The 15,173-nt window shown below is 40.1% G+C and overlaps 1 protein-coding gene across 4 annotated transcripts in view; it reads left to right on the top strand.

Annotated features, from left to right (window-relative positions):
• The first annotated feature begins 501 nt into the window (after window positions 1-501).
• Window positions 502-15,173, top strand: part of LOC145994006 (RCC1 and BTB domain-containing protein 1-like) — a 114,947-nt gene continuing 100,275 nt past the window's right edge. Inside the window, exons 1-3 of one of the 4 annotated variants that reach the window (XM_083130071.1) lie at window positions 502-644; window positions 10,157-10,259; window positions 12,333-12,482. In XM_083130071.1, coding sequence (XP_082986197.1) covers window positions 10,181-10,259; window positions 12,333-12,482 — 229 coding nt within the window. In that variant the 5' untranslated portion in view covers window positions 502-644; window positions 10,157-10,180. Of the gene's footprint in view, window positions 645-774; window positions 796-1,440; window positions 1,458-3,322; window positions 3,406-10,156; window positions 10,260-12,332; window positions 12,483-15,173 lie in introns of those variants that run through there. The other 3 variants (XM_083130075.1, XM_083130074.1, XM_083130072.1) reach the window with 3 other exon arrangements.

The raw sequence follows: 15,173 nt of genomic DNA, 5'->3' as shown, positions 1-15,173 counted from the left end.
TATGTAACTGCAATCTCAGATAGCAAAATTGTTCATAAGATTTCTAACAATAAATCAAGCTTTATAAAAATAATAAAATCAAATCAATGTGCTTTAAAGTTTATACCAAGGATTTTCCGTACCTTTTCCTGATTCTATTCAGCAGTTTTACACTCACAAGAAGAAGTAAAATAAATACACAAGTATGGAAACTAAAAGTAAAATAAAACAGAAGTTCCACACCGCATAAAAATCCATCATTAATGTTTATTCGCAAATCAGCTGTTCTCTCCGCAAGGGTCCATCTTTTCTATTGACATCCCACTTTACGATGTTGTGATGTTGTTTTGTTTATGTGCGATTTTAAGGTAGTTTTTGCGAAGTTTGTTACACTAATAAATATTGGTTCTGTACGATTTTAAAGTTTATCTACGATCATTTAAAAATACAATTCTTTTTTATAACAAATAAATAAACTGAAGCCGGTGTCTTTATTTTACGTTGAATCGCATCCCATATTCGCAATTGCTCGCGTTTTTCTGACAGGTGAAGGACGTATTAGCACACTGAGTCAGACTGATGTATGCAGATAGCCTAGTGCATGAATTAATTATATTCCTTTATTCTGTTGATGATTATAGAGAAGAAAGAATTGACGCGTAGTGGTAAGTTGAATAATGCATTACGATTGTTCGACGGCCATTGACCCGTGGTGTGAATTAGAATAGACGTATTTCCCCATCTTTTTGTGTGCTTTGGGCATGCGGGTTGTTACAAATGTTATCTGTTTGAAAATGTCAAACTTAGGCTCATTCTGTAGGTAGCACCTTGGTTTTGTCATGAATTTATAGGTAAGACTGCAGAATATGGGCTGCTTAGGAGGAACGCGGTTCATATTTTTTTTGGTAATGTTTTGGGTAACACTTTACTATACCGGAGACGGATTTCTTCAAATTTACAGGAGAAAGTACTTACGCAAATCATTTTCTGTAGCGTTGTTGATGTTCGGGAATGTAGTTTTTATCCATTTTAATGCGAATGCATGTGGTTTTCTACGAAAATCTATTTCCGACGCGCTATTGCTGCTGCCGCCATTTGCTTTCTGCACGAGAGCACAATACGCGCTATTGCTGCTGCTACAACATGATGCGTCGTGAAGTTGTTACCGGGTGTGGAAGATGCCGTGGAATTTGTAATTCCGATGTCCGTATATGCTAAATTGAACGAAAGGAGTGCTAATGGAACCTAACCTAACAGGCCTAACCTAACCTAGTAGGCATACCTCGTCCCCGTGATGGTTCGTGGGGCTATCGTATGTAAGAAATATACATTATTTTCGTTAGAAATCCATTATTTCACCTAAAGAAATGTTCTGCAACGCAGAATAGTACGTTATCAATGTAAAAAATTGCGAAATAAATCATTGATAGGTGTCTCCGGTATAGTACTACAAAACATGTAGTTAGTAATCGGGAAAAGTAAGTTTGAAGGTGCAGAAAAAAAATCTTTAAAAGAAACTAGAAATACATATCCATGTTGGCTGCTCTTGGAAGGAAAAAGTGACATGGTGGCGCACATTCCTGCACAAATCTAGTGAAAGCAAAAAATGCCTATGTTGTTAGGTAGCTAGGTTTAGTTCTTTTAGCATGAATAATAATTTGTCATTGTATTTGTTAATGAAACCTAACCTAACCTCGTAGGCATTCCTTGTCGAAATAATGAAAGAAACTGTGCGTAAACAATATGGACGCGAACAAATAGAGAAATGCATTGCTTTGGTAAATATGCGATAATGCCCGGACACCTTTCACTCATTTATTTCCTTAATTTTACTACTGGTATTTACCTATTTTGCCTTGCGGAACATTCTTTAAGGTGAAGTTATGCCTTTTTCCATAAATTACTGTCAACTTTTCATATTACGATTGATTATTTGTCTTACTTGTTCCGCTTCTGTAATAGACAATATGGTGTGCACTCGTAATGGATCATCGTGCGTCATGACGTGCCAGCTTGTAATTTTGTCGATTTTCAGTGCGCAAGCAGTGTTTCAAACCATCATGACTGAAAATTACGTACTATTTCGATTTTTTTTTCATGTTGTCCTCCACAAACCATGCACGTTAGCCCCAAAAACCATCCACGGGTAGCCCCACAAACCGTTGACGTTAGCCCCAAAATCCATCCATGGGTAGCCCCACAAACCATTGACGTTAGCCCCAAAAACCATCCACGGATAGCCCCACAAACCATTCACACAAGGTTAGGTTAGGTTTCATTAGCACTCATTTCACCCCTAAATTCATCGAAAAAAGAAAGCGCGGTGAACTTAGTTAAAAATAGAAATTTTCGTAAAAAGAAGGGACGTTTGGAAACACTGCAGAGATCGCGTGACTTTCAACGCTCTCGCCATCTGCACGCACACAATGGAAACAACGGCATAATGTGGCAGGCAATGCCAATTTCTTACGTAAAAAGTGATTAATTCTTGTTCGGCAGCATTAAACTACGAAGTTTTTACTTTCCGTGAAAGAAAATACCTCCAAGAACATCCAGAATGCTAAAGAAACTTATTTCAGTAAGTACTTTCTCCTCTAAATTTGAAGAAATCCGTCCGGGCGATATCGCATATTTACCATTGCTTTTAGTAACAGGAAAAACATTTTGCAATGCTATTGGAATCCAACCTAACAGGCCTAACCTAACATAACCTTGTAAGCATTCCTCGTCTGAAATAATGAAAGAAACAGTGTGCGTGTGGGTGGAATCCAGAGCGACAAATCAACTCTTAATTCTGCGAAACGAACGGTCTCACTTATTGCACAAAACTTGAGCAACCTTGTGTTCTGACGTCACGAGAAAAAGCATTTTTATTGTATGCCAGCTTGGTTTAGTTCTCTTAGTTCAAAGAATAATTTTTCATTGTATTTATGCTAATAGAACCTAACCTAACCTCGTAGGCATTCCTCGTGTGACGTCAGAACACAAGGTAGCAAAACTCTTGTGCGGAGAGGAAGACCCCGAAACAAATGACAGCAACTGTCCGTAAACAATATGGACGCGAACAAATGGAGAAATGCATTGCTTTTAGTAGCAGGAAAAACATTTTTTACGTGCAATAATATATTAGTAATCGGAAAAGTAACGCCGGAAAATGGAAGTAGAAGGTACGTACTTTCAATGGATATAAATTTTGTTTGTCTATTTAGAGGGAAAAAGTAGCCCATGTTCTGCAGTGAGATCCATTTATATATTTTACGTTCGTTTGTAAAATTGAACACACCAAGATTATATCTTATGTACGGTGGTATATAGAGTCATGATTAGTGTTCGTATATTACCACTGGAGATAAACATGTTTCCAAGTTCATAGAAACATCCCATATATTATGTCTTGAGTTTCCCATCAACAACTCAAGACGTCATGTGAGTATAAATGCAAACCGTGGCGGCAGAAGTTTTTTCTGCAGGGAGGGGAAAGGTTTCCTTCTTTGGAAGAAATTTTTGTAACCAAAATACTTCCAATTTTAATCTTCATCGCCAATATATATATATACAAGGTAATCAAAAACGTTCTTGCCATTCTAGAGCAGTGATAAACAAAGCAATACAGTGGACGGTACGTACCTTTAGGTTTCGAAGTAATCTCCATCAGCATCCAACACCTTTTGCCAACGTTCCTGCAGCTGCACAATACCCTGGTGATAAAACTCGGCGGGCTTAGATGCAAAGAAGTCCGTGAGTGCGTTCCACAGGTCTCCCTCATTTGCGAAGGATTTCTCACGGAGGTGGTTGTCGAGGGAATGAAACAGGTGGTAATCTGTTAATGCAAGGTCCGGTGAATATGGTGGATGGCACAGTACCTCCCAGCCAAGTTGCTGAAGAGTCTCCCGGGTCCTCTTTGCCACATGTGGCTTGGCATTGTCGTGCAGGAACAGCACACCCTTGCGATTCACCAATGCCGGCTCCTTCTGCCGCAATGCACGGTGCACCCTTTGCAACTGCTGAGAGTAGAGGTCAGCAGTGATGGTCTGACCAGGTGGAAGGAGCTCGTAATGCACCACTTGCCGACAATTCCACCATACAGAGAGTATAACCTTTCGTGGGTGCAGAGGTGGTCTCGAGGTGTGAGGAACAGGGTCACTTGGAGACAACCAATGTCTGGTACGCTTGGGAGTGTCACAGAGGACCCACTTTTCGTCACCAGTGAGCAAGCGATCAAATATGGGTGTGTTCAGGTGCCGAGTGAGCAAGGACAAACAGGCTGTCACTCGTTGTTTCTTGTTGGCTGCCGACAATGTGTTGGGTACCCACTTGTATGCCTTCCCTATCCCATGCAGGTGCAGTCTGACTGTTTCAGCGGAAACATAGAACCTTTCTGCAAGTTCATCACATGTTAGACCACTGTCCTCCTCGATGGCTGCTTTCAGGGGCTCGTCATCCAACACATGTGGTCAACCACTGCAAGGTTCATCCGAAAGGCTCACATCTCCCGAACGGAATTTCTAGAACCAATAGCTGGCAGTGCGTTCGTTCACGGCATTCTCCCCAAATGCCTGGCAAATGCGGCGACTTGAGGTGGCAGCTGACAGTCCCACTTTAAAGTTACAACAAACATACGCAAACAAGCTGCTTCGATAGCTCCATTTCTCTTCGACACTGGACGAACTATGACTGCTGTGTGTGCGCAACGTGCCTGTATTACTGACTGTCGATGGTCAGACTAACTCCCGATCGCTTGGCAGGCACGTGCGTCATTTCGTCTCCTCTCTGTGAGCACACGATTAATGGGATGTCATAAACGGCAAGAAGTTTTTTGGTTACCTTGTGTGTGTGTGTATATATATATTTGAGGTGGGTTAAGGTAGGGACATTACTGGTTGGCCTTGTTCAGGAAGGTAATAGGAAACACTCACCGGACAGTAGAAAAATTCAAAATTTTCTCTAACTTCGTAGCATCATCGGTGTGAGGAGAAAGAGACTGAACCGGAAGTTGGGGCCCTGCAGAGTTGCCAGGTCCCCATCGAAGAAGTAGTGGTGCGTTGAACGAAAAAAACACTGTTTCGTCACCAGGCTCGTTGAAAACTGTGAGTGGGCAGGATGGGTCGGGAGGGATGAGGTGGGTTAAGGTAGGGACATTACTGGTTGGCCTTGTTCAGGCCAGGTGGAGTGGTTGCACTCATGGCCGATATATAGACCCTCTCCCATCTTTTGCGAACAGAGGTGTTGGCTGGTTGGGGTAGGAGATGGATGATCGCTACCCGGAAGCAGTCATTGAAAGGAAAGTTGTGGTGGTTGGTGTGGACGGCGACAGTGAGGTCCAGGTTGTGGGTTGAGGAGCGGTGGTTATTGATGCGGAGGTTGAGGGCAGTAGATGTTTCCCCCAGGTAAAAATCATCACAGATGTTGCAGGTGAGGATGTAGATTAGGTTTGAGGCATGGCAGGTCCCCTTGGGATGGAGAGTAAATTTGCCACTAGCCGTGTGCACCTGGAGGGTGTGAGAGGTAATGAGGATGGGGCAGGTCTTGCACCTGGGGCGGTTGCATTTATGGGCAGGGGGTTGTTGGATGTGTGGTGATGGAGTGTTGTGGACCAGGATGTTTTGGAGGTTGGGGGGGGGGGGGGGTTGAAAACCACTCTGGGTTTGTCAGGAAATATGTTTTTGGTTTCAGGATCACTGTGGAGAATTGGGAGAAGAGAGTGCAGTGTGTGCCTGATTTTGTTGAGGTGGGGTTGATATTGGGTGATGAGTGCAGGTGGGTTGGTGGCAGCAGGTTTCTTGGTGGTGGTGGTGGTGTGTGAGGCAGCTCGCGATATTTGCTTGGTAACCAGGATGGAGGGATATCCACGGTTGACCAGGGCCTGGTATAGGCGGAAGGCGGAGGTTATAATTCTGGCGGGAGGTGTGTGAAGTGTTCAGGCGCTGTCCCCTGAGGGCCAGAGAGAATGGAATGGCTTATTTGGTGTGGAACGGGTGGGAGCTGGAGAAGTGTAGGTATTGCATGTGGTTGGTGGGTTTTATGTGGATGGAGGTAGTCAGGTGTCCTCCCTCGATGTACACGTCCACATCCAGGAAGGTGATCTGGTTGGGAGAGTGCATCCAGGTGAATTTTAGGGAACGGAAGTGGCTATGTTGGTCCAGGAAAGCTGACAAGAATGGTTCTCCATATGTCCAGAGCATGAAGATGTCGTCGATGAAGCGGAGCCAGAGGAGGGGTTGGGTAGCCACAAACTCTTGCTCAAGTTTGCCCATGAAGAGGTTTGCATAGGATGGGGCCATTCTGGTACCCATGGCTGTAGCTCGGATCTGTAGGAAATTTTGGTTTTCGAAGGTGGAATTGTTGCAAGTGAGGACAAGGTGGGCTAGGTGGGTCAGGAAGTTGGTGCTGGGGTTGTGAGGTTTGGGTCTGCTATTGAGGTAGAATTCTATGGAGTGGAGACTATGGGAGTGGGGTATGTTGGTGTAGAGGGAAGTGACATCGATGGTGGCAAGGATGGTATTTGGGGGCAATGGTGGAAGGGTGCTGATTTTCTGGTGTCACGGAGGTAGGAGGGCAGAGCTTTCACAAGAGGCTGGAGATTGGAGTCAACAAAGGCTGATATACTTTCTGTGGGTGAGTTATAGCTGGACACAATGGGTCTAACAGGGTTGCCAAGTTTGTGAATTTTGGGCAATAGATAGAAGGTGGGGGTGCAGGTATTGTCAGGTTTAACATGGCTGTGGTACGAGCTGTCAGGCCTTCAGAGGGGCCGCGGGTGTGGATGAAGTCCTGGATTTTGTTGAGGTGTTCGGCAGATAGGTCAACTGTGGTGGGTTTGTAGGTGGAGGGGTCAGCCAGCTGGCGGTTGGCTTCACCAGGTAGTCTGCAGGGCCCCAACTTCCGGTTCCGTCTCTTTCTCCTCACACCGATGATGCTACTAAGTTAACGAAAATTTTGAATTTTTCTACTGTGCGGTGAGTGTTTCCTTTTACCTTCTTTGATTTTTACTTAGCCCTTTTGGCCCTCTTTGCTTTTATCCATTATATATATTTATGACAAGTAGGGGGCAGGGGGGTTGCCACTGAACAAAAATTATGTTTAGTTTCAAGTACCATTAAGTAGTAGTAAATGTACTTTTCGAATAGCAATTTTTTCAATGTAGTCCTGGTCTTAAAGAAACGATATGTGATGTAACTTAGCATTATGTGGAACTTGTGATATTTATTTTTCAAGTAAGAAAGAAAATTGTTTTCAACACTAAAATAAAGCATCACAACTTTTATCTGCATTATTTCTCTTGTAGTTTACAGCTCTTACAAGCACATAAACACATTTTTTGATGTAATGATTTGGGAGAACACACACTGCCTTCATCAGACATTTATTCTTAGTTTGATTAATATTACAGTTACGCCAATCTAGTCAATTTATTGACAAGATTCATTGTATAACTGAAAAGTGATTGTACTTGAATAGTATGAATCCAAACAGATTATGGTTTTCAGGTTGATATATTTTGATGCAATTTGGATTTCCCTGTATGAGTGCTCATTCCCTCCACCCTCGCTACTACATCTGATGATGTGCTGATTGCACAATGGCACATTCATGAATTATCCACAAATTTGATGTATATGTTCTGGTATGGTTTGCCATACCAGTTCATAATTTTCAACTGGCACCTTAATTTTCATATTCAGGTGTAATTTTGTAAATATTTTGAGTTCACTTATGGAAATTTCCACAACTTTTTTTTTAAGGAACTAGTACAGTAAGTTTTTTTTAATGTGTGTGTGTTTTCTATATCACATGTATAATTAAATCAGAGTAATATACATGCCATTGTAAATTGTATCATTGTTGCTAGCTGAATTTTAAAATCTGCAGTGATATGTTAGAGTTGGCCATATATTAGAATGTATTGCAAGTCATTCATGCTGTTAATGGTAGAACTTTCTTTAGGAAATCCACTCTGGTGCAAGAATTAAGGAGCGATTTTACAATACCGGACAATTCCCCGATTTCGTTCATATTTCGCATAGCCTTCTCAATAATTTAGGGCTCCTAATCACGAATCTGCAGTTAAAATTTGGCTCTCATGTGTGGAACTTGCAAAATAAGGGGGTCCGTGATTGCAACCGACAATGCACAATTGCTCATTATTTATTGCAAGATTTTGTGTTTCGAATACTTAATGAACGAAATAAGAGGTGTGGCAATAAAGTTTCCGGACTCATGATGTAACTCTTTTATTGAAGAAAATCAGACAATCGAAATATTGTACCCTTCAGTGTAGTCCCGTCCCCGTCCCCGATCCCTACCCTGCTCCACCAGGATCTCCCACTGCTAGAAGCAGAGTTGCAGGTCATTTTTTGATATGCTGTTCAAGAGTCGCATCTCTTTGGCTTTCACCGCGTCCACAGACTCGAACAGTGTTCCTTTTAGTGCAGACTTGACTTTTGGGAAGAGAAAAAGTCTCACGGGGATCGGGGATAGTTCCGGCGAGTACGGTGGATATTCCAACACTGGAATGTTGTGTTTTACCAAAAACTTCTTCACAGATAGTGCGTTGTGAATTGGCACATTGTCCTGATGAAGAATGCATGAGCCATTCTTCTACATGTCCGGTGTCCTCCTCCTCTCCCATTCACGAAGGATCCCCAAAACATTCTTATGATATAACTGATTGACAGTCTGACCTTCAGACGCCCAATCAACAACCAATTTTAGCGACATTCTCGATACTGACTTCAGTTTTCGAAGAGCAAGGGCGTCCTGATCGTGGATCGTCCCCGACGCCTTCTCTACCCTCTCTAAACTTTTAAGACTACTCAAACTCATGTGCGAAATAAACACTGATCCACACAAATTTCTTTCAACTAATTGTAACTTTCCGTGGCGGATTTCCAAAGTTTTGTGACATTAACACGTTGTTTCACTTTCGAACTTAACATGTTTCTGACGGAGCGCAGATGTACAGTCTGCTTCTAACAAATGCTACAGCCAGACTGTTCCACGCATGTGCGTATAAGTTTGTGTGCAGACAGAGGATAGCCCACTGGTCAGTATCCTACCCAGCTTTTTGTTATCGACGTGACCTGAAATGAATAAGAAAATCAATCCGGAAACTTTATTGCCACACCTTGTATATATTCCTGATATTACTAGGACCCCAAATTTTAACTGTTTGCCTAACCTAACCTTGTCGTGCATGGTTTGTGGGCTATCCGAGAATGGTTCGTGGGGCTAGCCGTGCATCGTTAGAGGGGTTTAATGTTAATTGCGACGAGGCACCTTAAAAAAATGTGAGTTTCGTAGAACTTGAGCGACAAATTTCAACCACAGAATCGTGATCAAGTGTTCTAAATTAGTGAGAATGCGAAATATGAATGTATGCCCCCATATTATTAATATTTACCAAACCGAAAGTAACTAAAAAATGGCTTTTTCCAAAGCAAAACTTACGGAAAACTGAGGGTCTTACTTATCGCACAACACTTTAGCAACCTTGGGTACTGAACGCAACGTAACAAATTGCGAACGTCACTTGTTCATATGAGAAAATGGCTCCCATCGTTGTTTATGTATCGAGAATCAGCATGGTTATTCACAACGTTATTTTACAACTTCTACACGTTAATTTACATTTTCTACACGTGACCACCAAATCTTAACTGCAGATACGTCATCAGGACTCCATAATTAGTGAGTATTTCAATTATTATGCCCTTTTTGTATTGTAAAATCACAACCTTCTACACTTATTTTGCAAGTTCCACACCTGAGTGCCAAATTTTAACTGCAGATTCGTGATTAAGAGGTCTAAATTAGTGAGTATACAAAATAAATCTGGGAATTGTCCGGTATTGTAAAATCATACCAGAATTAATTACTTTCAATCCAATCTTGTATTAATTAATAACTTGTTTTAAGATCATATTTCAAAATCTTAGCCCGTATTTGATTAAATAAATCTGATTCCTGAGAAGAATGGGCTGCCGCCTGAATTATTTTTAGTTTAGTCTACACCTGTGTTCTGGTTTTGTGTGGATATATACAGATTCTTTATAACAACAATATCTATTTAATTCCCTAATATTAAATGCTTAATCAATTATTATTTTGCCCAATACATAATTTTTACATGTTATGTTGTGTGTTACCTTTGGTAGAATTAAACTTTTTTTTCTTTCAGGTTACAATATAATTTCCAGCTGAAATGGATTTTGGCAATTGGACAATATTTAGCTTGTTAGAACCTGAGTTTGTTGCCAGAATTAAAATAGCATGTGTATTTGGTAAGGTTTTATATCTTTTATTCACTTACCATATCCACAAACCATTCTGTAGGTATAAAATTTACTTTAAATAAGCCACTGACAGGATATGTACTACATAGATTTTTAAGCGAGAAATGCAGGCTCGACCAAGACTCGAACCTGGGTCTCTGCCATAGCATGCCAATGCTCTACCACTGAGCTACAGAGCCTGCCTGGCCTGGCTTCACCTGATTTTTTCATTTTATTATACAATTACTTCCAAGCCTTTTGAAAAATTTATTTATTGTTGATTTGTAATGGTTGGTCACGTATTGCTCAATTACAATAATGCATTTTTTTCATAACCTCAGCATGTTTCATGAGGTTTTTTTTTTTAAAAAAAAGAGATGTACTGTAAATTGGCAATATTTAATTGGATGTGGTCTCAGAAAATGAAAATTCAGACCTATTTTGATAGATTTTTCAAAAGTTGCAAATAGGTATATGCACTCCTACAATAAACATAATGAAGAATAATAGTGTTGTTGTTAATAGGTGCACATTGATATATCTAGACTGTTTGGGAAGTCACAAAATGTCATTTTTCAGTAGACAGTTTTCGTATGTTTATTCTTTTCATAGCAAACATTACATACATGATGCACGGATTGGATCATCACTTTTTGGAATCTTTGCACATGCCAAATATAAAATTATGATTATATATTTATATATAAAGTAAGGTAAAGTGCTCCCCTGTGCATAGCACCACGCCATGAAGGCGTATAGGGAGTGTGGGGGTAATGCCCCACACTTTCTTGATCAGGTCGTGAGTGGGGGTGATGTGATCAGCATCACACGCCTGACCGCCTTTACTCCCCAGGATTTCCCCCAGGTACCCATGTTATTCGACGCTGGATGGGCGCTGGGGCCGCTTCCATCGTTAGAAAAGTTCCCGGATTTGATCCGGCCGGGGATTGAACCCAGTACCTTTAGCATGGTAGTCAGACACGTTACCGACTGAGCCACCGCGTTATATATATTATATTATTATTTTAAAATTGATTCAGTGTGATATAGACGAGAGCTAACAGCAATAGTTATTACTATTATTATTAACATTGTATTTAACATTTTATTATCCTTGTGTTGCTGAAAATTTAACACCTCCCATTATTTTTCTATATATACGGCCATGATTGTGAAATTATATCCCTGATTGTCTTCGTAGGAAGTGGAAGGCCCACCTCATAGAAATTTTGACTATACAGTATATGGGGATTGTTTCTAAAGCTGCATGTTACAGATTTCACCACGGTATAGTGTCCTTACCTCAACCCTCTTCCTGTCGAAACCACAACACATGCCACAGTTGCCAGTCAAAGTGTTGCCACATATTTTCTTCCTTCTCTTCTGTCAGCATCCAGCCCTCCTCTGGGTATGGTCACTCCATTGTACAGTGGCATGTATATTACGGAGGGATGAAGACAAGTACGTTAAAAAAAGGAAGGGACTGAACCTAATATTTCGCGTGTCTTGAAAAATGCTCAAGGGAGCAAGAGAAGAATGTCCACCTGCACCATGTCCTGTTGTAGGGGCGGGGTGGGAGTAGCAAGATGCTTGGCAACTCCGAAGAAGCCTTTCTTTGTCGGTGTACACTACACCCCTAGATTTATGGTTCTGGTTTTCTCTTGGATTGGATGTTACACCTTGGCAAAGGGATTATGAGATCTGACTAAAAACAAAAAATGAGACTGACAACTCTGTCGGAAGTATATGTGTAGCAGTGAGGAGTGCATGTGCATGAAATAAACCTTGAAGCTTCAAGAAGCTGATGACAGAACCAATTTAACTGACTGCATTTGTGCATGATCATCCAAAGTGTGAGGCTACTACAACAACAGGTGCTAGGCAAATCCCAATTTACCTACCTTGCAGCGCATGAAACCATACATCTTACAGCATTATTGCGATCGCAGTACACACTGCTGGCATCACATGTATCAGTTCGTATAAACAGTGCCTTCATATTTTTTAATGTTTTTATTTCTTCCTATTAAATTTTGTGTACACATTGAGATTAAATTATGTGTTTTTGTGTTTCTCTCACAGGAAATTTAGGAAATGAAGCCATGGTTGTGACGAAAGACGATGAGGTCTTTGCAATTGGTTCTAACGCAGCCGGATGCCTTGGACTGGGAAACATGATGAGCACATTGTTGCCTAAGAAGGTTGAAGGCCTTTGTGGAAAATCTGTAAAAGGTACTTTGAGCTATAAAATTTTTATTTATTTACTGTGGCAGAACAGATTAATTGTCTTTCAGTATTGTCTGATAATGGTACGAGGGTCACTATTTATATTTTGAACCTAACAATGAAAAAACAGGAATTTGGCATTGAAAACTGCTTTATTGTTTTTCGAAGTATTCTCCTTTATGGTCAATACACTTTTCCATTCGTTCGAACCATTTGTCAAAGCAGTTTTTCCAATCTTCTTGAGACACCTCCATAATATGGTTTCTGAACGCATCAACGGCATCTTCCGCCGACGAAAATCGTTGTCCACGCAATTTATTCTTGACATTCGGGAACAAGAAGAAGTCATTGGGTGCCAAATCAGGACTGTACGGCGGATGACCCATCAATTCGATTTTTTGACTGTTCATAAAGTCGGTTGTTAGACGAGATGTGTGACAGCTGGCATTGTCTTGATGAAGAATGATCCGGCGGCGTTTGTTTGTTTTCCGTATTTGACCGAAGACCTCTGGCAAACGAATTGTTGTGTACCATTCAGAGTTCACCGTTCTACGTTCCTCTAAAGGCACAGTTGCCACATGACCAGTTTTCCCGAAAAAAACAGGCGACCATTTGTTTCGATGTGCTTCGAGCGCGAACAACTTTTGTTGGATTGGGTTCATCTTGAAACACCCATACAGTCGACTGCTGTTTACGTTCCGGCTCATATGCATATATCCATGATTCGTCACCTGTTACAATCTTATATACGTCTTTTAAAGCACCACGATTGTATTTATTGAGCATTTGTTTGCACCAATTGACGCGAGCATCTTTTTGAGTTTTTGTCAAATTGTGTGGGATCCAACGAGAACATACCTTTCTCACAGCTAAATGATCATGTAATATTTTATATATGCTGGTGGAACTAATGCCTATGGTTGCCTCAATCTCACAGTATGTCACATGACGATCTTGCAGTATTAGGTTTTGCACAGCATCAATGTTTTCTTGAACAACAACTGATTTTGGACGACCTTCGCGAATCTCGTCGGTGAGCGAATGGCGGCCACGATTAAATTTCTTATACCAGCGTTTCACAGTGGCAAAGTATGGGGCTTCATTGCCAAATGTGGAAGTAAGTTGATCGATTCACTCTTGTCTTGATAATCCACGTCGAAAATCATAAAAAATCATCGCACGAAATTGTTCACGAGTTAATTCCATTTTATTGTTGTTGCGCAATCTCCAAGGCAACATAAACAACACAAATGAAGCTATTGACAAAACATTTGAAGTACGTTATGGTCAATAATGCCAGACGATTCTGTGCAAACGTCAAATCGCGCCTAACTTCAATCAGTGTTGCCAAGGCTCAAAATATAAATAGTGGCCCTCGTATATTTTGTATTTATCAGTAAATTTGTAACAAATTTTTACATATACAGTGAAACCCCAATTTTACTTTCCCTGATTTTACAATTTCCCACCTTTAAAAGTTTTTTTTTTTTCAGCTTGGTCCCCTGAAAAACGTAAAATCGAGATTCAACTGTTTTGCTGTTTGTTATACCAATCTACACCATGAGCCAAAAGTCATGATAAGATATTATTTATACTGCAGGAAGTATTATTTTCAAGCGAAATTAATGCAAAAAGTTTTCTCATGATGACAGGAATGTTTATCTTCCTCCATACATTTTGTCTGTTTTGTGATCAAGGTCAGCCACTTCCGATACTGGAGTTAGGAGTCATTGGTGTTCGTTGTGAATGTCCCTTCATCATATCAACACTCATCCTCATCTTTGCAATTAGCCAGAAGTGGCAGAAAAGTGAGGTAAAATAAATCAAGCCAATCAATAATATTCTATCAATTTCTGATCATGAATATTGGCCACCATGAAGAGAGAGCACGTATACAGTGGGAAGTGCTGTATTATAAACAATAGATTTAGTAAATATCAGTCAGAATGGTGGTTCAAAGAGTGATGATGGTGTATCTGAGGAGAGTAGTGTATGACGGTCAACACAGCTAGCTGTCATATTTGAATATTTTCAAGTATTTAAATAAGTATGAAGGAAACTATGATTCAAAAATTTTCTAAATTTTATATTAGGCTGAAAACTATCAAATTGCAATATTTTAATGTCATGGTATAAAATTATCCAATTTTTGATATTTCTTTCTATTGCAAGATGTTGAAATTATGAATAACATCATTTTTACATGAGATATCAAATTTCAATATGCATTTATATTTTTTAGGAAGAAAATTTATAGATATTGGAAATGTACAAGAGATTTTATTGGAACTTGTGTATTTCAATATAAATGTGATAAGATACGTATATACGTGCACCAATAATCTTTGCACAGTATAGAAATGGTCAGCGGTTATTAGAATTTGACAGGATACATGGAATTGTAATATTATTTTGTCTAATTACATGTAAATATTTGTATTTTGCTTCAATGCTTGTATTAAATCAGTTTCACAAAATGTTCAAATCTTTATGCTTAACATTAAATGTTTGCATAAAACATTTGAACATCAGTATTTTTTTGATATGCTTGTTAGTGATGATTTGTGAGGAGCTGGTAACATTGAACTGGTTGGTGATGAATGGAGAAAAAGAACAGAACCTTGATATTTTGTAGGCTCCTTATTTAACCTGAAACTAAACAATTATAGTAGAAAGGTTTGTTCTACAATACTAAAG

Source organism: Lepisma saccharinum, chromosome 10 (assembly GCF_977018435.1).
Source record: "Lepisma saccharinum chromosome 10, izLepSacc3.1, whole genome shotgun sequence".
NCBI lineage: Eukaryota > Metazoa > Arthropoda > Insecta > Zygentoma > Lepismatidae > Lepisma > Lepisma saccharinum.
This window is presented reverse-complemented; position numbering and strand designations above follow the sequence as displayed.